The 20,505-nt window shown below is 34.0% G+C and overlaps 1 protein-coding gene and 1 long non-coding RNA gene across 3 annotated transcripts in view; both read left to right on the forward strand.

Annotated features, from left to right (window-relative positions):
- Positions 1–425: 425 nt before the first annotated feature.
- On the forward strand, positions 426–3,009 carry LOC127732176 (uncharacterized). Its single transcript, XR_007996105.1, has 2 exons — positions 426–1,814; positions 1,941–3,009. It is a non-coding gene; the product is annotated as an uncharacterized LOC127732176 (long non-coding RNA).
- A 2,533-nt stretch (positions 3,010–5,542) lies between these two features.
- Positions 5,543–20,505, forward strand: part of LOC127732177 (uncharacterized) — a 145,865-nt gene continuing 130,902 nt past the window's right edge. Inside the window, exons 1-2 of one of the 2 annotated variants that reach the window (XM_052241246.1) lie at positions 5,543–5,652; positions 20,035–20,064. In XM_052241246.1, coding sequence (XP_052097206.1) covers positions 20,047–20,064 — 18 coding nt within the window. In that variant the 5' untranslated portion in view covers positions 5,543–5,652; positions 20,035–20,046. Of the gene's footprint in view, positions 5,653–6,230; positions 6,613–20,034; positions 20,065–20,505 lie in introns of those variants that run through there. The other variant, XM_052241247.1, reaches the window with a different exon arrangement.

A 20,505-nucleotide genomic window follows, 5' to 3' on the forward strand; every position in this document is an offset into this window, starting at 1 on the left:
ATTTTACCATAAGGTTCAATACCACAAAAGGAAGGTTATGATTGATTTTGGGGGTTATGGTACCAACAGTTAAGGAATTAGGGGCCAAAAAGGGGCCAAAAATAAGCATTTTTGTAACTTCCAGACATAACTTGTGTGTTAGTGTATGGATCTCTCTGACATTGTACCACAAGTTTCCATATCACAAAGGAAATGCTGTGATTGGTTTTGGGGGTAATTGCCTCAAAATTTTAGGAATTAGGGGCCAAAAAAGGGGCAAAAAACAAGCATTTTTCTAGTTTCATGATAATAACTTGTGTGTAAGTGTATGGATCTTTCTGAAATTGAACTACAAAGTTCCATATCACAAAGGGAAAGCTGGAATTGAGTTTGGGGGTAATTGCCCAAAACATTTAGGAATAAGGGGCCAAAATGGGGGAAAAAATAGCATTTTTATAGTTTCCAGACAATTACTTGTGTTCAAGTGTATGGATCTCTCTGAAATTGTACTGCAAGGTACCATACCACAAAGGGAAGGCTGGGATTGATTTTGGGGGTAATTCCCTCAAAATTTTAGGAATAAGGGGCCAAAAAGGGAAAAAAACAAGCATTTTTCTAGTTTCAGGACAATAACTTGTGTTCAAGTGTATGGATCTCTCTGAAATTGTACTGCAAGGTACCATACCACAAAGGGAAGGCTGGGATTGAGTTTGGGGGTGATGAATCATAAGGGGTTTCAAAAAATTGGGGGGGGGTTTCCTTTTTTTTCTTTTTTTCCTTTTTTTTTCTTTTAAAATTTTCCATTTTAAGTTGGTTATTTCTGATTTATATTTAAAAGCAAATAATAATGATATGGTAGGAGATACACACCAAACAGGATGTGTAAATTATTATATAATAAGTATTGTGCTATAGCAAGAAATTTTCAATTGCACAGTATTGCACAATAGCAAGAAATCTTTCATTGCACAGTATTGCGCAATAGCAAGAAATCTTCAATTGCACAGTATTGCGCAATAGCAAGAAATATCCAATAGCACAATATTGCGCAATAGCAAGAAATTGTCAATTGTACAGTATTGCGCAATAGCAAGAAATATTCAATTGCACAGTATTAATTGCTTATATCTTGACCAATTTCAATGGGGTTTTATTCTTGAATTCTTGGGGTTCTTTAATATGCTGAATCTAACCGTGTATTAAGTTTTTGGATTTTGGGCCCCGATTTTAAATTGGTCCACATTGAGGTCCAAAGGGTCCAAAATTAAACTTTGTTTGATTTCATCAAAAATTGAATTATTGGGGTTCTTTGATATGCCGAATCTAACCGTGTATTTAGATTCTTAATTTTTGGTTCCGTTTTCAAATTGGTCTACATTAAGGTCCAAAGGGTTCAAAATTAAACTTAGTTTGATTTTAACAAAAATTGAATTCTTAGGGTTCTTTGATATGCTGAATCTAAACATGTATTTAGATTTTTGATTATGGGCCCAGTTTTCAAGTTGGTCCAAATCGGGGTCCAAAATTAAACTTTGTTTGATTCAACAAAAATTGAATATATGGGGTTCTTTGATATGCTGAATCTAACCATGTATTTAGATTTTTGATTTTTGGGCCCCGTTATCAACTTTGTCCACATTGAGGTCAAAAGGGTCCTAAATTAAACTTTGTTTGATTTCATCAAAAATTGAATTCTTGGAGTTCTTTGATATGCCGAATCTAACCGTGTAGTTAGATTCTTAATTTTTGGTTCCGTTTTCAAATTGGTCTACATTAAGGTCCAAAGGGTTCAAAATTAAACTTAGTTTGATTTTAACAAAAATTGAATTCTTAGGGTTCTTTGATATGCTGAATCTAAACATGTATTTAGATTTTTGATTATGGGCTCAGTTTTCAAGTTGGTCCAAATCGGGGTCCAAAATTAAACTTTGTTTGATTTCAACAAAAATTGAATATATGAGGTTCTTTGATATGCTGAATCTAACCATGTATTTAGATTTTTGATTTTTGGGCCCCGTTATCAACTTTGTCCACATTGAGGTCAAAAGGGTCCTAAATTAAACTTTGTTTGATTTCATAAAAACTTGAATTCTTGGGGTTCTTTGATATGCTTAATCTAACCATGTATTTAGATTTTGGATATTGGACCATAATAGGTGAATGTCCAATTTAATAAAAAAAAATTAAGTTCTTAGACCACATTCATTCTGTGTCAGTAACCTATGCTGTGTCAAATATTTAATCACAATCCAAATTCAGAGCTGTATCAAGCTTGAATGTTGTGTCCATACTTGCCCCAACTGTTCAGGGTTTGACCTCTGCGGTCGTATCAAGCTGCGCCCTGCGGAGCATTTTATTTTTTTATATAATCTAGAACAGCATGGATTTAAAGTAGTTATCCCATTCGGACTTGGTGTCAGTGAAAGATCATCCTCCGGCCTCCGGCCATCGGGTTGATCTTACACGGACACACCGCGTCACCATGGGATAACTATAACATTAACAGTTTATCTTGATGAATACTTGTTATTACCAAGCTGTTTTAGAAGTGGTAATCTACAAATGATCACATTTTTTCTCTGTGTGCTTTATTTGAGCTATTGCCTTTTAAAAAGAAAAAAACTTCATTGTGCATTTGTGGATTAAGAGAAGGCGCTTGACTTTATAAAAATTCGTTAGTTTGTAAACTTTTACAAAATAATATAAATGGTAGATTTTTACTCATTATACAAAATATGTATGAAGGGATTAAATCATATATCAGACATAATGATGAATGTTCAGGTTTTTTTTTATATAAATGTGAACTAGGAGTTAGACAAGGAGAAAATCTATCTCCTGTTCTATTTTAATTGTATCTTAATGATCTTCAATCATATTTAGAAGAAAATGATATATAAGGTGTAGAATCTATCAGTTGCGATATAGGAAATGAGTTAATGGTTTCTCTTAAAATTCTATTGGTTTGTATGCAGACGTAGAGGTAGATAAATTCTATTTTGTAATAAAAAAAGATTGAAATTGTTACAAGTATCTTAGTGCATTTTTTGCTAGAAGCAGATCTTTTTGCCCCCCGCGCAATGCGATGCGGGAGTACATAGATATACCAGGCATCCGTTCGTCCGTCTGGTCTTGTTAGCGCTCTCACGTATACAATTCTTGTCGGATTTTTATGAAATTATATCATAGGTTTATAGAAGTAATGTCTTGGACGAGTTCGAAAATCAGTGCCGATTAATTATTTTCAAAAGAGGTATGCCCCTTGGAAACATTACTTATAAAGAAAATTGTATCATTAGCGCTCTTTTTTGTACAATTCTTGTCAGATTTTTATGAAACTTATATCATAGGTTTATATTAGCAATGTCTTAGGCGAGTTCGAAAATCAGTGCCGGTCAATTATTTTCAAAAGAGTTATGCCCCTTGGAAACATTACTTATAAGGAAAATTGCATCATTAGCGCTCTTAATTGTACAATTCTTGTCAGACTTTTATGAAACTTATATCATAGGTTAGGCTTACATCAGCAATGTCTTTAACGAGTTCGAAAATCAATGCCGATCAATTACTTTTAAAAGAGTTATGCCCCTTGGAAACATTGATTTTATGAAAAATTGCATTGTAAGTATTCTCGCATGTACAAATTTTGTCAGATTATGTTATCAAATTCATATCAAAGGTACATAACAGCAATGTCTTAGATAATTTCAAAAATAAGTCTTGATCAAATATGTTTAATGAGTTTCCCTTGGTAATATTAAATATATCGGAAATTGCTCTCTAGTAAGATCATTTTAAAAAGTTTAAAAAATCATTTTTTTTAGTTATTGTCCTTGGACAGAACATATAAAATATGTGCAACGCGGGGCGGGGGACATTGGAACTTTTATTAACAGCTAAAAATATTATTAGATCAGGGAACAGAAGCAAAGTATTGTCGAAAACATAATTTATCAATTGAATGTCAATAAGTTATGTTTGATGAAGCCATTTTACCAGTTTTACTCTAGGTCAGAGGTCTGGAGTTTTGAAAATCTAGATATATTACCAAATTACATTTGCGATTTTGCAAGATCATATTAAACTTAAAGCAGACAACACCAAATAGCATTATTTATTAAGAACTCGGACGATTTCGGATTTCACTCACAGTTGAAATACGAATAATAAAATTCTGATGCAGATTAATAAATGGTGAAGGGGGAAAGTTCTCTTTAATTTTTCATAAATTTCTGTTGTATATATTGATAATCGGCATGGCTTTGAAAGCAAATAGTTGAAATTTTTTAAAAGTATTTTTGATAATTGTGGTCTATCAAATGTATGGAGATCCCAGTGTCATTTTTTCTCGGATTGGGTAGAAAATTATGTAGAAGTTAGACTTAAATACCAATAGATGATTAATTATCAAAAGGTCAAATGTGGACTGAAAAACCAAAGAACATCGTTTAAGTTCAGAATAAAGCAAGCCAAGTCAAATATGTATATATGGGTCTAAAATATTTCTTTTATTGCTTAGGATTTTTCAAGCAACTCTTGGATTCAATTTAAAACGAATACTAATACACCTAAAGAAGAATATTTTTTCATAATATTTATTTTTGGCCAATGCTGCTACAGATTATTTATGTTTCTTCCCTTTGGAATCCGAATATTTTTTCTTTCAAAAATACATATGTTGGTAGGGGCGGATCGAGCCATTTTTAGAAGGGGGGTTCCAACCCAGGAGAAAGGGAGGGGGTTACAAATATATGTCCCCATTCAAATGCATTGATCGTCCAACAAAGGGGGGTTCCAACCAACGGATCTCCCCCTGGATCCGCCACTGGTTGGGCAGAATTTAAGTCATGCAACAGGTCACATACGGACCCCTTAAGAAGTTGCTTCAAGGGTTATTCAATGTGCAGAGATCCATTTTGCTTTCTCTACACGAGGCATCGAATTGAACATCCCAATTCCGTCCGGATGTGGCTGTGTAATTATACATACGGTCGCTTCACTTCAGCAAGGGTTCAAGTTTCTACCGGAACAGGCGAAGTCCACGTGTCCATATATCTATACCCCAGTCAACATGGAGGGGCCTGGTGGGTTATTTTCGTTCTTCGTGATCGGCGCATTTTCGCTATCGTGATCCGTTTTTCTACAGATTTATTTTCTGTGAATCGTGATGAGACCCCCCCCCCCCCCCCCCATCAGGCCCCTCAACATGGTCAACCCTTGAGGTGTTTTTAGCAATGACACAGCATTATGTGCAATAATGTTTACTTCGCATACACTATGAGTGGTGGTTATAACACAAGAGATTTTATTGCAGAAAGTGTTGAATATATACATAATTAAAGCAGACCCCTTTTTTTTTGAAATTCATGGCTACAGGATTTAATAAACTATGTATCCATAATCTCTACTTTTATAAGTAAGTAAGTAAATCATTTATTATAGTGACGTGTAAAAATGTAAAAATTATAAAGATATAATATACGAGAGATATTGATATATGCTTTTTAATCATGCCCTCGATCTCTGAATTGGGTCAATAAACACATATTCATATTAAATACCCGTATGTAAAAATGACGTGGTGACAATCGGCTATATCTCTGTGATTTTATATGAAACGAAAGTGGAAATTCCTCTTAACCAAGCGGACAACTTTTTTTTTAAATTTAAAAGGTAATTTTAATTTATTTCTGTTATATTCCTTATTCAGACAGCAATTTAAGTACCGTTTAATCTATATTTATGTGTTACATTAGTAATTTATGATCTTTATGATAAAAATATAATATTGTAGATTCGTAAACATGGGCGTATCAGCCGGGAAGCACCTTGTGGCCGAAAATTGTATTTTAGTGCATTTTCAGTTTCTCACCTGCTGGTCCCCTGGTTTTTATAATGTGGTACATTAATAATATATGATATGTATGAGAAGAATATAATATTGTAGGTTCGTAAACATGGGTCTCAGGGAAACACCTTATGGCCGAAAATTGTGTTTTAGTGCATTTTCTGCTTTTGACTGCCGGGTTCCCTGGTTTTTATAATGTGCCCCTCTTGGACCACTCCCTTTTCCAAAGTCCTTGATCCACCTTTACGGTGAAAGTATCATATGTTACACGTTTATGCCCTCTTTGAGGGCCTCATTCAAAAATTATTCAGTAAACATGCTGCATTGTATAAAGTATTTGTAACAAGCATTCTCCTCTTTTTGATGATCTTTTGGGCGTAAAAGGTTTTTTTTTTTAGTTTTTGAGTACATTTTTTTTCAGATTAATGACAGCCGGATCCCCTGGGTTTTTTAATGTGCTCCTCTGGCCAACCCCCTTTTCAAAAGTCCTAGACCCGTCCCTAGTGAAAGGTATCGTAGGTTTAACATTTCCCCCTGTCCTATGTATGGGGACCTAATACGGAAATTATATAAAAAATATTGTATTGTATATGGTATTTGCAACAAGTAATTAAGCATACTCTTTTGGCCAACTGTCTTTTAATAGTTGAACATTGCTACATGTACCTGGTTGTTAGGGCCTACGTCCTTGTCACCATATCTCTCTCCTTGGTATACAAAAAAAAATCCTATTTATTATCGAAGACAACTGCCAAGACTAATTGGCCAGTAGGACAACTTATCAAGTAAGTATTTTTCAAAATGATTTAATTCAACACATTGTAAACAAAATAAAAAAAACTGAACTTTATAATACAAGCTTATTTGTGAGATGCACTTATTAGTTATTTGCTTAAAATATATAACCGGTTTATAAACTAGTCCCAACAGGTTTTGAAGTCGTCTTTGGTTACCGTCCCGTTAAATGATTTGTTTGGCCAAAAATAGCTATAAAGTAGCTAACATAGGTACATATCTTTAAAGGTCCATCTAACAAAGAAGTAAACATATCTTCCTTATTCATTTTACATGCACAAGCATCATTGATTATAATATTTAAATGATCCAGTCAAGTCGCATAGACAGAAATTATAAACTTTTTTTGCATGACAAAACACCTGCATTACGCAACAAGTAAAACTGATCAAAACTTTGGACACAAATCATTCGTCTCTTTCTGAGAGTAAGGAATGAAAAAAAAAAGTTTGTTAAATAAAAATGATTAAAATAAGGTAAACAACACAGAAACAACATAGTAAGCTTAGTAAATATGTTTAGAAAATCAGCAACCTGAGTGTTGTATGTCATTAATCTTATCATATGTATTTGGGGACAGAACATTTTTTGCCCCCCTCCTCCCCCCCCCCCCCTTCCAAAATTCGTTATTTCTTGTGTTTTTTTTAGTTTCGATTATTTTCGAAAGCTTCTATTTTTTATTTACATTAATATACTACATCATTTGTTTACACATTGTTATCAATTGCTAGTTTATCATGTTTATTATCCACAGCAGTTACTGATAAAAAGTAGTAGTAGAGACTATCCCGGTTTATCTGCAATTATTAATATTCCGAAAAATATCCTGCATCATCAACAAATTTCCAAATTAATGAAAGATAGTAATATAATCCGGGATCAAACAGAGAACAATCATATTTTAAGTCAGACAAACTAGGATTAATAATAAAAGTGGTTATGACGTGCATGTCTATGACATCTTTATATTATATTGTTGTCTGCCTTCATATGGTACCTTATGCTACCAGTCTTGTATTACAATTGCAGTTTGCGGTCCATGGAGTGAAATGAAATACTCCATTTGTTCAGATTTTTTCCTGGACTTGATATGTTCAGCTTGATAAAATTTTTTGGTGAATTGAAACATATCTAGTTGAATGTAAAACAGAGCTCCAGATAAGAATTCACGGATCCGCCTATGCATTGCAGTCTTTAATGTAACAATAACGCAATGTAACCGTAGACCCAAATATTATTGTTACATTCGTAATTAATCGGTTCCTTACCCAACCCTGCATTCCGGTAATTAGTCTCCAATGTAACAATAATTTTTACATTCTTTTATTTGTTTTTGAAGATTAGCTGTTAGCGGAGCTAACTAACTCATCTAAACCGTTGCCCTGCATCCGCCACTGTGACCACAACCTTTACTCATCATAAAAAAACCCGGAAACAAGTCCTGAAACGAGTTGAATATTATATGCATTAGTTTCCCGCCCTTTCAAATTATGTTTCCTGTAACAAATGGCAAAAACAGACGTGTTTTGGTGAAACACACTCAAAAATATATCCAAGATGTTGTGACTACACAAACAAAGTAAGGCGTGCATTTTGAAAATATCATGATTTACCAGTATATGACCAGAGATACTAAGATAGGCACAACATGTGCGAGAAGTTTTCATATCAAGACTACATTTATATGAGTTGTCTCCCCATAAGGGTGTTAGGGTGATCATGACTGATGAAGTTTTTTACTGGTCCAAGACAGGGACTTAGTATAGAAAGTCCCTGCCCAACACAGTTATTTCATAGTGCATTTCTTTTAGTCCGAGATTACTCTGACGTCCAACGGCTGTTTTGCCAGACAAGCTAGGGCCATGGGACGTCAGAGCTCGTCCCATATCAAAAAGTGGATATTTGCCCGTCCAAAATCGATGCGCTGCTTCGTCGCTTCTAGTGCCAAAGTACGGCCTTGGAATTATATGAATCGGGTATCAATTTGTTCATTTTTCATTTATCTCTTCATTTATGTAAGTTTTACCTACCTGCCACCCTTTATTTTCTCATATTTAGACAGTTTTCACAGTGACCCACCAATTCTGGCATTTTGATACCCGATTTATATAATTCCAAGGCCGTCCTACGGCACCAGAAGCGACGAAGCAGCGCATCTATTTTGGACGGGCAAATATCCACTTTTTGATATGGGACGAGCTCTGACGTCCCACGGCCCCAGCTTGTCTGGCAAAACAGCCGTTGGACGTCAGAGTAATCTCGGACTAATTTCTTTAAGACGATAATCGCGCCAGCACTTGCTCTATATTTACTATAATATTTTTACAGTATGGTCAGATATGTTTTCGTACGTCATATGAACTCGTACTATGCATGCTTTTTCAATGGAAATTGTGACGTCAAGATGCATTCTTAATAGCACAAAAACCTATTAAGAGTCCTCGTCTCGTGGGTTTTTGTGCTATTAAGAATCCTCGTCTTACGGGTTTTCATGATGACCCAAGCCCCCTCCCCTAACACCCTAATTTGCACCAATGACCATAACTCAAAAGACCTAAACAGACGGATCATGAGTACTCCCCAGGCCGATATGACGCTGTGGTCCGGTAGTGCCAATAAAAGAGAAGAATGGTCTATTTAAACACGACTAATGAACATGACAAATACACGTGATAAATTTGAATACACGTTACTAAAGAAAGTTATGATGAAATTTATGAATGAGCGTATTTGTACGTCAAAAAAGTAAAAAAAACTTTTATTAAAGATATTAACAAGGAGTGATTTATTTTATTAGAAAGTGAAAAATTGTTGCTTGTAAGTAAAATTCGTCTGTCAACTGTCACGTTTTAGAAATAAAATAATTTTTTTAACATCAATCGTTAATTTGTCCATCGGCATCAGGAAATACATGTATATGTACGGAATCGCTGCAGCATTCGCATTTGTATAATGTCACTAGTAAAGGAATTTCACTGGTTTTAACTTTGACGAATTTGTCAAGTTTCGTTTATACCTAACATTACCTGACAAAAGAAACGTTTTGACAATTATACACTCGTAAGCGTAATGTCAAACTACGGAAAGTGGTCAGCTGGTGCATTACAATTTTTTTGTTTTAAAAAGTTGTATTCCAAACATCTTAAACATAATCAATTTTAATGCTGAATAAGTCAAAATGTTCTTTGCAAAGAAAAAATGGGTTAAGCGAAAGGCAGGTGATGTTTTCAAACCTAAAGAGTATAAAGACTGAGGAACAGGCTGTCCAACAAAATTACAAACTGTCTTGTTACTATATCTCTAGAAGGAACATAGAGTAAAGAAATAAATATTTCTGAAGCTGTCCAGAAATGGAATGCCCAGAAGAACATGAGGATTTTTCTTGAACTATATATACATTTTGACTTATTTAATTGACTGTGATATAAATGCTTTTTGTGTTTAAAATGAATTTATTTCATATATATATTCTTATTCTTTATCATGTTTATTAATACTGTGCATTATTGCATGTAATGATTTATGACCGATTGCTTCAGGTCACAATAGTTCACTCTGAAATAGAGTTACGCGCCCTTGAAATTTTGCGCCTTAAAAAATTTCTGGGGAGAACACTGAGTAGGTACATGTATTCAGGAACATATATATTGACGGGACTTGACACTACCTGATTGTAGTCGATTTTATCGTCGTGCCATAGTTAATAAAGATACAATACAGAAACGGATATGTGTTAAAAACGGACTTGCTATTATCCTAATAATTTCTGATATTATCAATAAAATGTCATTCAAATTAGTTTTAAAGTGATGCTAGTGTATCAAACTTGTATTCTTTCACTTCAAATTTGTTAAAATCGCAAGCATTTTATCACAGAATTGGGCAGAATGCAAACCAGGTAATAAAAAAATGGCGGCCATTGCCGTGATGATTTACAAATTCCCAAACTATTATAAAACACTTCACATCAAATAAATCAAACTTATTTTGGTAATTTTATATGACAAAATATATCTACTAAATGATAAAACTTGTATTTATTTACAATTAGAGTTATGTGGTTTATTTGTTGAGCAGTTCTGGTAGTTTTTCAGTCAGACGCTACCAAAATCCGTAAATCTCGGGAAGTCTCGGGGAGTCCGAGATTTTATCAATTTATACTGAAAAGCGTATCAGATTCATTTCCCGTTAGATATACTGTTCCCAGATGTATTTCAATACTAGGAAACATTATAATTGAGTTATCTTTCTTGTATTCGATGTGCTCCAACTCTTCCGAGGAATATACACAGTAGAAGCACATACAGTTAAAATGGCCGCCTGTTTTGTTATTCTATATAGATATTCAAAGTGAGGGCAGGCAAAGACGAAATACGTCTGAATTTAACATTTTTAAAGGAATTCAAGAAAAACAATGTGTTTGAATAGCCTTTAGGTTCATTATGGTTTTCGTCTGTCTGTCTGTCAATAACGTTTTCTTTATGAAACTACGGTAAAAGTGTGTCATGAACAATTTCATACAGAATCGAAATGACAACTGACCAATTCTATGATATTTCAGGGGTGTGCTGAAATTTATTTTTATCTTAGTGATCTACTTCATGGTTCATTAATAGTACAGCGTGTCAGATAACAATTTTTATGGATGCTTTTTGTCGAGGTCCGCGTTCGTCATATTAACGCATGTGGTTGTCAACGTTGCTAAACCAAAAGTTTGTTTCGCTTTAGCGACACATCTTCTAAGAGAAAAATGGAAGAGGCAGATGAAATTCTGACTACTTCGGGTGTAGCTAAACAAAAGAAGTCCAACAACGAAGCCATGAAAGTTTAAACTAACATGACTAAAGCACTAAGAGCAAATGACAAGCGGTAAACATATTCATCAGGTTAAGATCAATCTGTCCTGAAATTTTCAGACGAATCAGACAACCCGTTGTTGGGTTGCTGCCCCTTGAATTGGTAATTTTAAGGAAATTTTGCAGTTTTTGGTACATGTACATGTAATTATCTTGAATATTATCATAGATATCAGAGAAATGCTCTCTTTTAGACTGACACCAAATTTATTTTGCTTTCTCGGCTATGGTTTGTAGTGCCCATAAAATGAAGCATATGCATTGGTATGCAACACAAGTATTATGAGTACAGAGTGAAATGAAAACTCAACCTGTGTTGAAAATACTAGGGTTTATATGCTTTTAAGATTCTTATGCAAGGTGCAAATATAATTACAATGTGGAACATGAACTTAACCAAAAAGAAGAAGTTGTTTATTGACTCTATTGGGGGCTGGGGACAGAGGGTGTTTGCTGTTTGTCGACAAAAAAAAAAACGACAGCCTAGGGGTAATTCTAAGGGCTTGCTACAATAAATTTTGTACGTTGACCAACTTTTTGTACTCAATATACGGTCATACATCGCACAAGTTCGTGCTTGTGTCAATTTCTTTTTTCCAGTAATGTTTTTTGTACTAATGTGTTCCACAATTCTTGCGCTTTGGATATCATTCACAGTCCAAATTTCCTGACACAAAGTCACTGTATAATTAAAAAAATCCACCGGTTTTTCTAATCACAGAAATTTGTGACATATCGCGATTTGCGTTCTTGGACACCGCCTATTACTCGTAAACCGAATATTTCATGCCCTTCTCGTATTCAATCTCTATTCTCGGAAGATAATGTTGCCATCATAGAGCAGCAGAATATGTTGTCTTAATCATTTTGGTTAAATTACTCGAAGAAATACGAAACCCGAAATTTTCCGAAATTATCAGCGGTTACCGGTAACGGAAATGAACAAAATCCGGAAATCGTAAATTTTTTAAAATAAAAAAAATCTGGGCGGAACGAATTCAGAGGGGCGGGTGGGGATGAAAATCTTATCAATTAATTTTAATTGGTAAGTGAAAAAGTCATCCTATCTTCTTTTCTTGAATTCTTAGGACTTCTTTGCTCTAATAGAATTTTAAATTGTCTGTCCTTTGCAGATGTCTTAACTTATAATTTAAGTGTAATTTCATGGACAATGAAAATCTCATTTGTCTGTTATCTTCAGAATACTGCTCATTTACAAGCCCCCAAAGAGCAATTTTTGAAGGCCTTGCGCAAATACTTAAGATCTTTGCACAATCAGTTTCTTTGTTGAATTAATGAGATGAAACATTGAACTCTAATCAAAAATTATGAGCTTACCTGGGAAAAATCATTAAAGGCATGTTTTTACATCTCAAAACTTGAGAATTTTTGTGGGATTGTAAAAGAAATTTACTTATACAAGTGAATTTTTGAGAAAATTAAGGGGAGATTATTCAATCATTATAATTAACTTATATAAGTATATTTTTTTTACTTCTTCAAGTGAATAAAGATTACTTGTACAAGTAGTACCCCTGACTGATCAATGGACTATCAACATAAAATCAATTATTGTAAGTTACGCAGGCAAGACATTTAAGCGTGTGCACTCTTCATTTAAATCAATAATTTAGTGACAAGAAAACAAATTTAGCTTCAAGAAATCTAAATTATTTCAAATAAATTATTTTAAAGAAACTTGCATTAAAGCCACAAATAATTGTTTAATATGATTGTCCTGCTTGTTTGTGGACAGTTTAAATTTTCAGAGGCTGAAAAATTTATGAATTTAATATTGTGCATATGTTTGTCTTAATACTTGTACATAAAACTTATAATTTTTAGGTCTGCGGAAGTGCAATTGATGTTTTGGTGTTTAATGGAAAAAGATCACACCCTGTTTGTAGAATACTTCATTTAGGTGTGTAATCAGACAAATATACAAGGTTTTGAGTTTATTTTTTAGCTCACCTGGCCTAAAAAGCCATGTGAGCTTTTGTCATCCCTTTGCGTCCATGGTCTGTCCGTCTTCCAGTTAAAACTTTTTGAGAGATCTACTCCTCTGAAAATACTGGACCAATTTCAACCAAACTTGGACTGAATGATCCTTAGGGTCTCTAGTATAAAGTTTGTGTTTTTTTTTCTATCAAGTAACATCACCACCATGACAAAAAATAGAAAATGATGGAAAGGGGGGGGGGGGGGGTGCAGTTTTTTGTGTATACTAGTATCTGAAAAAATAAAGCAGTTCAAGCAAAACTGACATGGATCAAAGTGATAATATAAAGATAAGAAGATGTGGTATGATTGCCAATGAGACAACTCTCCACAAGAGACCAAATGACACAGAAATTAACAACTATAGGTCATGTATGGCCTTCAACAATGAGCAAAGCCCATACTGCATAGTCAGCCATAAAAGGCCCCGAAATGACAAATGTAAAACTATTCAAAAGAGAAAACTAACGGCCTGATTTATGTACAAAATAATGAACGAAAAACAAATATGATCTACAGCAACAAACGACAACCACTGGATTACAGGCTCCTGACTTGGGACAGGCACATACAGAATGTTACGGGGTTAAACATGTTAGCGGGCACCCAACCCTCCCCTAACCTGGGGCAGTGGGGTAAAAGTACAACATTTGAACAAACTATAAAAATCAGTTAAAAAGGGCTTAACTCATCAGATAGATACAAAGCAAAAACAAGTAACAAAAACACAGAGTGGATGTGGCAGGGTACTTATACATCCTCACAACAAAAAGACACTAAGTTCAGATCTGAGAGTACTCGCAGTTGCTGACAGCTAGTTCTAAGCCAATAACAACTAATAAAAAAATCATGCATCTAAGACTAAAATAAGGATGTAATTATTAATCTGCCATGAAATTTTAAGACCAATTGTACATGTTGTACAACCCTATAGCTATTTGGAGTTGTTAGCCCTGAAAAAATGAACTTTTCTGTTTTTGGTTATAATCTTGAAAAGCAAGTCAAGTTCTGCATATAAGTTTACTGACCAAAATTGTAAATTGATCCCTTAAATGAGTTGTTTCCCTTAAAAGACACTTTTTGATAAATTTTCAAGTTTTTTGTAGAAACTGTGATAGATAGATAGAAACTTTAAGTGGCAAAAATGTTCCACAGAGTAAGATATATACGAAAATGTTACCATGATCAAAATGGCGATTGATCCTTTATAGCAGGTATTTCCCTTGAAAGATTAATTTTACCAAATTTGTTTTTGTTTTTTGTAGACACTATGATAGATACCAATAAACTTTAAATGGCAAAGGTTAGACCTACAAATAAGTCAACGTGGTTGAAATTGTCAATCGACCTCTTAAGAGTTTGAATATCCCTGTGATATCTTTTGCTTCTTTTGTAGGAGTTATTTCCCTTGTTTGGCATTTCCTTGCCATTGTTTTAATATTATAGAAACTGGGTTAATGGGTGCTATAAACAGTTTCATATAAAAAACTAGGGGTTATTCCCCCGACTAAAAATAACGATTTTTATTTACATAATTGGTGAAACAGTATCATGCTTTTTGTATTTGATGGTAAAAATTTGTTGATTAGCTTTCAATTTTTCAATTAAAACAGGTTGAATGATTAAAATAATTTCATAAATAAAATTAGATTGAATACACATGTTTTAAGGGGAGACAACACAATAAATTTCCTGTTTTTTTGGTTGTGAAATTTGAAAACTTTTTTGTAATTACTGTACATGTAGCTCTATTAAGCAGGAGAACTTACCCTGAAGCGAGATTTGTTTTAAGACCAAGTAAAAATCTATGAAATTCATATGTACAGTTTTGATTATCTGAAATGGGTGCGAGACAAGTCGGCCCGAGACAACTTGGACTGTCTATGAAGACAACTCTGACCGTCAATAAGTCAACTCACACCATCTATAAATCAACTCAGACCGTCTATAATTACATCTCAGACTAAATATAAAATTAAAGTTTTGACCAAATACATGATTCAATGAAATAGACTGTCTGAAGAGAAGTCTCTGATAAAGTTTTGGTGTGATTTTGAGGCCTTTATGATTAATTTCTCAACAACCTGTAATCATGGTAATCAGCTTGTGTAATTTGATTATCACTTTCTTGGTCATTTAATTAGAATAATTAAGTTTACATTATTGATTGTTGATAAAATTTAATTTAATCATTATGACCAAAGAAAGAATTTAATCAACAGATTAATTTTAAAAGTTTGTTTAATGAATTATGAAGATTTTATTCAAAATGTAGAATCACCATGAGGTAGTAGAAATGATAATCTACACTAAAGGGATACTTTGATGTAAAATATAACATGTTATCATAGAAATAGCACACACTATGTTTATATTTTATTGGCACTATAGACGGCCCGAGTTGACTTTAAAATAATAAAATAAAGAATTCAACAAATTAATAAAACGAATTTAACCTATCATTATAATAAGACGTGGTATAATTGTCAATGAAACAACTCTACACCTAGGCTTTTTTTGCCCCAATTAAGTTTTAAAATAAATTATAAAGATAAGTAAAAATTTGAATTCACATTAAACAACATTTTTTTTTATTATGTTTTGCAAATTCAGCAACATACAAATGATATTGTCACGTAAAACATAACATTTAATAATTTATAATCATTTATATAGTTCAAATCCTCTTTTGTTTGAGTTGTCTTTATAGACGGTCCACGTTTACTTATTGACGGTCCGGGCCAAGTTGTCCTGCTTTCTCTGAAATGTGCCTGTACCATGCCTACATGGGTATGCACATGACCTGATTTCAGGTTTTTAAAGGCAGTGCCTTTAGTGGTATCGGGCAATAACCATTTTGTTTCTACGTGGGGGTAAATACGTCATCACAAATTACCCGAAAAGTGGAATTCTTTCTTCTTCTATTCTGTGTTTTTTAGCTCACCTGGCCCAAAGGGCCAAGTGAGCTTTTCTCATCACTTGGCGTCTGTCGTCCGTCGTCGTTAACTTTTACAAAAATCTTCTCCTCTGAAACTACTTTTTACCAAATTAAACCAAACTTGGCCACAATCATCATTTGGGTATCTAGTTTAAAAAATGTGTCCGGTGAACCAGCCAACCAACCAAGATGGCCGCCATGGCTAAAAATAGAACATAGGGGTAAAATGTAGATTTTGGCTTATATCTCTGAAACCAAAGCATTTAGAGCAAATCTGACTTGGGGTAAAATTGTTAATCAGGTCAAGATCTATCTGCCCTGAAATTTTCAGATGAAACTGACAACCCGTTGTTGGGTTGCTGCCCCTGAATTGGTTATTTTAAGGAAATTTTGCCGTTTTTAGCTCACCTGACCTGAAAGGTCAAGTGAGCTTTTCTCATCACTTTGCGTCCGTCATCCGTAAACTTTTACAAAAATCTTCTCCTCTGAAACTACTGGGCCAAATGCACCCAAACTTAAACACAATCATCATTCAAGTATCTAGTTTAAAAAAAGTGTCCGGTGACCCGGCCAACCAACCAAGATGGCCGCCATGGCTAAAAATAGAACATAGGGGTAAAATGTAGATTTTGGCTTATATCTCTGAAACCAAAGCATTTAGAGCAAATCTGACATGGGGGTAAAATTGTTTATCAGGTCAAGATCTATCTGCCCTGCAATTTTCAGATGAATCGGACAACCCGTTGTTGGGTTGCTGCCCCTGAATTGGTAATTTTAAGGAAATTTTGCCGTTTTTGGTTATTATCTTGAATATTATTATAGATAGAGATAAACTGTAAACAGCAATAATGTTCAGCAAAGTAAGATCTACAAATAAGTCAACTTGACCAAAAAGGTCAGTTGACCCCTTAAGGAGTTATTGCCCTTTATAGTCAATTTTTAACCATTTTTCGTAAATTTTTGTAATCTTTTACAAAAATCTTCTCCTCTGAAACTACTAAGACAAATTTAACCAAACTTGTCCACAATCATCATTAGGGTATCTAGTTTAAAAAATGTGTCCGATGACCCCGCCCGCAAACCAAGATGGCCGACATGGCTAAAAAATAGTACATAGGGTAAAAAGCAGTTTTTGGCTAATATCTCTGAAACCAAAGCATTGAGAGCAAATCTGACAAGGATAAAATTGTTCATTAGGTCAAGATCTATCTGCCCTGAAATTTTCAGACCAATCAGGCAACACGTTGTTGGGTTGCTGCCCTTGAATTGGTAATTTTAAGAAAATTTTGCAGCTTTTGGTTATTATCTTGAATATTATTATAGATAGAGATAAACTGTGAACAACAATAATGTACAGCAAAGTAAGATCTACAAATAAGTCGACATGACCAAAATTGTCAATTGACCCCTTAAGGAGTTATTGCCCTTTATAGTCAATTTTTTACAATTTTCATAAATTTTGTAAATTTTTGTAAATTTTTGCAAAATATTTTCCACTGTAACTACTGGGCCAAGTTCATTATAGATAGAGATAATAGTAAGGAGCAAGAATGTTCAGTAAAGTAAGATCTACAAACACATCACCAAAACACAATTTTGTCATGAATCCATCTGTGTCCTTTGTTTAATATGCACATAGACCAAGGTGAGCGACACAGGCTCTTTAGAGCCTCTAGTTGGTTATTATCTTGAATATTATTATAGATAGAGATAAACTGTAAACAGCAATAATGTTCAGCAAAGTAAGATCAACAAATAGGTCAACATGACCAAAATGGTCAGTTGACCCCTTAAGGAGTTATTGCCCTTTATAGTCAATTTTTAACCATTTTTTGTAAATTTTTGTAATCTTTTACAAAAATCTTCTCCTCTGAAACTACTTAGACAAGTTTAACCAAACTTGTCCACAATCATCATTAGGGTATCTAGTTTAAATAATGTGTCCGGTGACCCGGCCAACCAACCAAGATGGCCGCCATGGCTAAAAATAGAACATAGGGGTAAAATGTAGATTTTGGCTTATATCTCTGAAACCAAAGCATTTAGAGCAAATCTGACATGGGGGTAAAACTGTTAATCAGGTCAAGATCTATCTGCCCTGAAATTTTCAGATGAATTGGACAACCTGTTGTTGGGTTGCTGCCCCTGAATTGGTTATTTTAAGGAAATTTTGCCATTTTTGGTTATTATCTTGAATATTATTATAGATAGAGATAAACTGTAAACAGCAATAATGTTCAGCAAAGTAAGATCTACAAATAAGTCAACATGACCAAAATGGTCAGTTGACCCCTTAAGGAGATATTGCCCTTTATAGTCAATTTTTAACCATTTTTCGTAAATTTTTGTAATCTTTTACAAAAATCTTCTCCTCTGAAACTAATAAGACAAATTTAACCAAACTTGTCCACAATCATCATTAGGGTATCTAGTTTAAAAAATGTGTCCGATGACCCCGCCCGCAAACCAAGATGGCCGACCTGGCTAAAAAATAGTACATAGGGTAAAATGCAGTTTTTGGCTCATATCTCTGAAACCAAAGTGTTTAGAGCAAATCTGACATGGGGGATAAAATTGTTCATTAGGTCAAGATCTATCTGCCCTGAAAATTTCAGACCAATCAGGCAACACGTAGTTGGGTTGCTGCCCCTGAATTGGTAATTTTAAGAAAATTTTGTACAGCAAAGTAAGATCTACAAATAAGTCAACATGACCAAAATTGTCAATTGACCCCTTAAGGAGTTATTGCCCTTTATAGTCAATTTTTTACAATTTTCATAAATTTTGTAAATTTTTGTAAATTTTTACAAAATATTTTCCACTGTAACTACTGGGCCTCGTTCATTATAGATAGAGATAATTGTAAGCAGCAAGAATGTTCAGTAAAGTAAGATCGACAAACACATCACCATCACCAAAACACAATTTTGTCATGAATCCATCTGTGTCCTTTGCTTAATATGAACATAGACCAAGGTGAGCGACACAGGCTCTAGCCTCTAGTTATTGTAATTCAGTGACATTTGGAAGTAAGAAATCAAACGGTGTTGTCTGTCTTGCGGGTATCTGACCTTGACCTCATTTACATGGTTCATTGGTCAATGATAAGTTTTTGTGTTTTGTCTGTATTTGATGCCCCACCTAGGGGCATTATGTTTTTCGGTCTGTGCGTCCGTTCGTATGTTTGTCTGTCCGTTCGTCCATCTGTCCGCTTTAGGTTAAAGTTTTTGGTCGAGGTAGTTTTTGTAGGAGCTAGGTTAATCGTGTAAATTGCAAAAATTTTCAGCAACACAAAGACTTACTGTAGTATGTGCATATATATTTATATATAAACCATAAATAGCAAACTGGTGATATTTTTACCAGGTGAGCGATACAGGCATAGATGTGCCTCTCGTATAATTTCAAACAGCACAATAGTGCAGAAAAGTTAAGATTTAAGTCTTTTTAAATGCTAGTACTACCGGTACATGTATTTGAATTAGATTAATATCTGAAAATTTTAGGTCAGTAATTTACAAGTCCATAAGAATCATGTAATTTAAATTGGCAGTAACAAAAATAACTTAATGATAACTCAACCGTATATATTTGAAAAAGCTTTTTTTTTCTATTTATAGGATATATTAGTAATGGAAAATTGGAATAAGGTAAGATTAACTTTTAAGTCCAGTTGTCATGTGACCTTTTGTTTTCCATTTTTGTCGAGCCTGCCACTTCTGTCGCAGAAAGCTTGACATAGGGATAGTGACCTGGCGGCCGTGGCGTTAACTAACTTCTTAAAAGCTAAATATTTTAGAAGATAGAAGACCTGGATCCTTCATACTTTGTATATAGATGCCTTATGTTATGAAGTTTCTATCTGTCATATGTCCATTGTCCTTGACCTCATTTTCATTGTTCATTGACTACTTGAAAAAAAAAGTTCAGATTTTTAGTATTCTTAATTTCTCTCTTATTATGAGTAATAGGATAACTAAATTTGGTATGTGCGTACCTTGCAATGTCCTCATGCCCATCAGACAGTTTTCAATTGACTTCAATCTCATTTCATGGATCAGTGAACAAGGTTAAGTTTTCGTGGTCAAGTC

Source organism: Mytilus californianus, unplaced genomic scaffold (genome assembly GCF_021869535.1).
Source record: "Mytilus californianus isolate M0D057914Y unplaced genomic scaffold, xbMytCali1.0.p SCAF_22, whole genome shotgun sequence".
NCBI classification, from domain to species: Eukaryota; Metazoa; Mollusca; class Bivalvia; order Mytilida; family Mytilidae; genus Mytilus; species Mytilus californianus.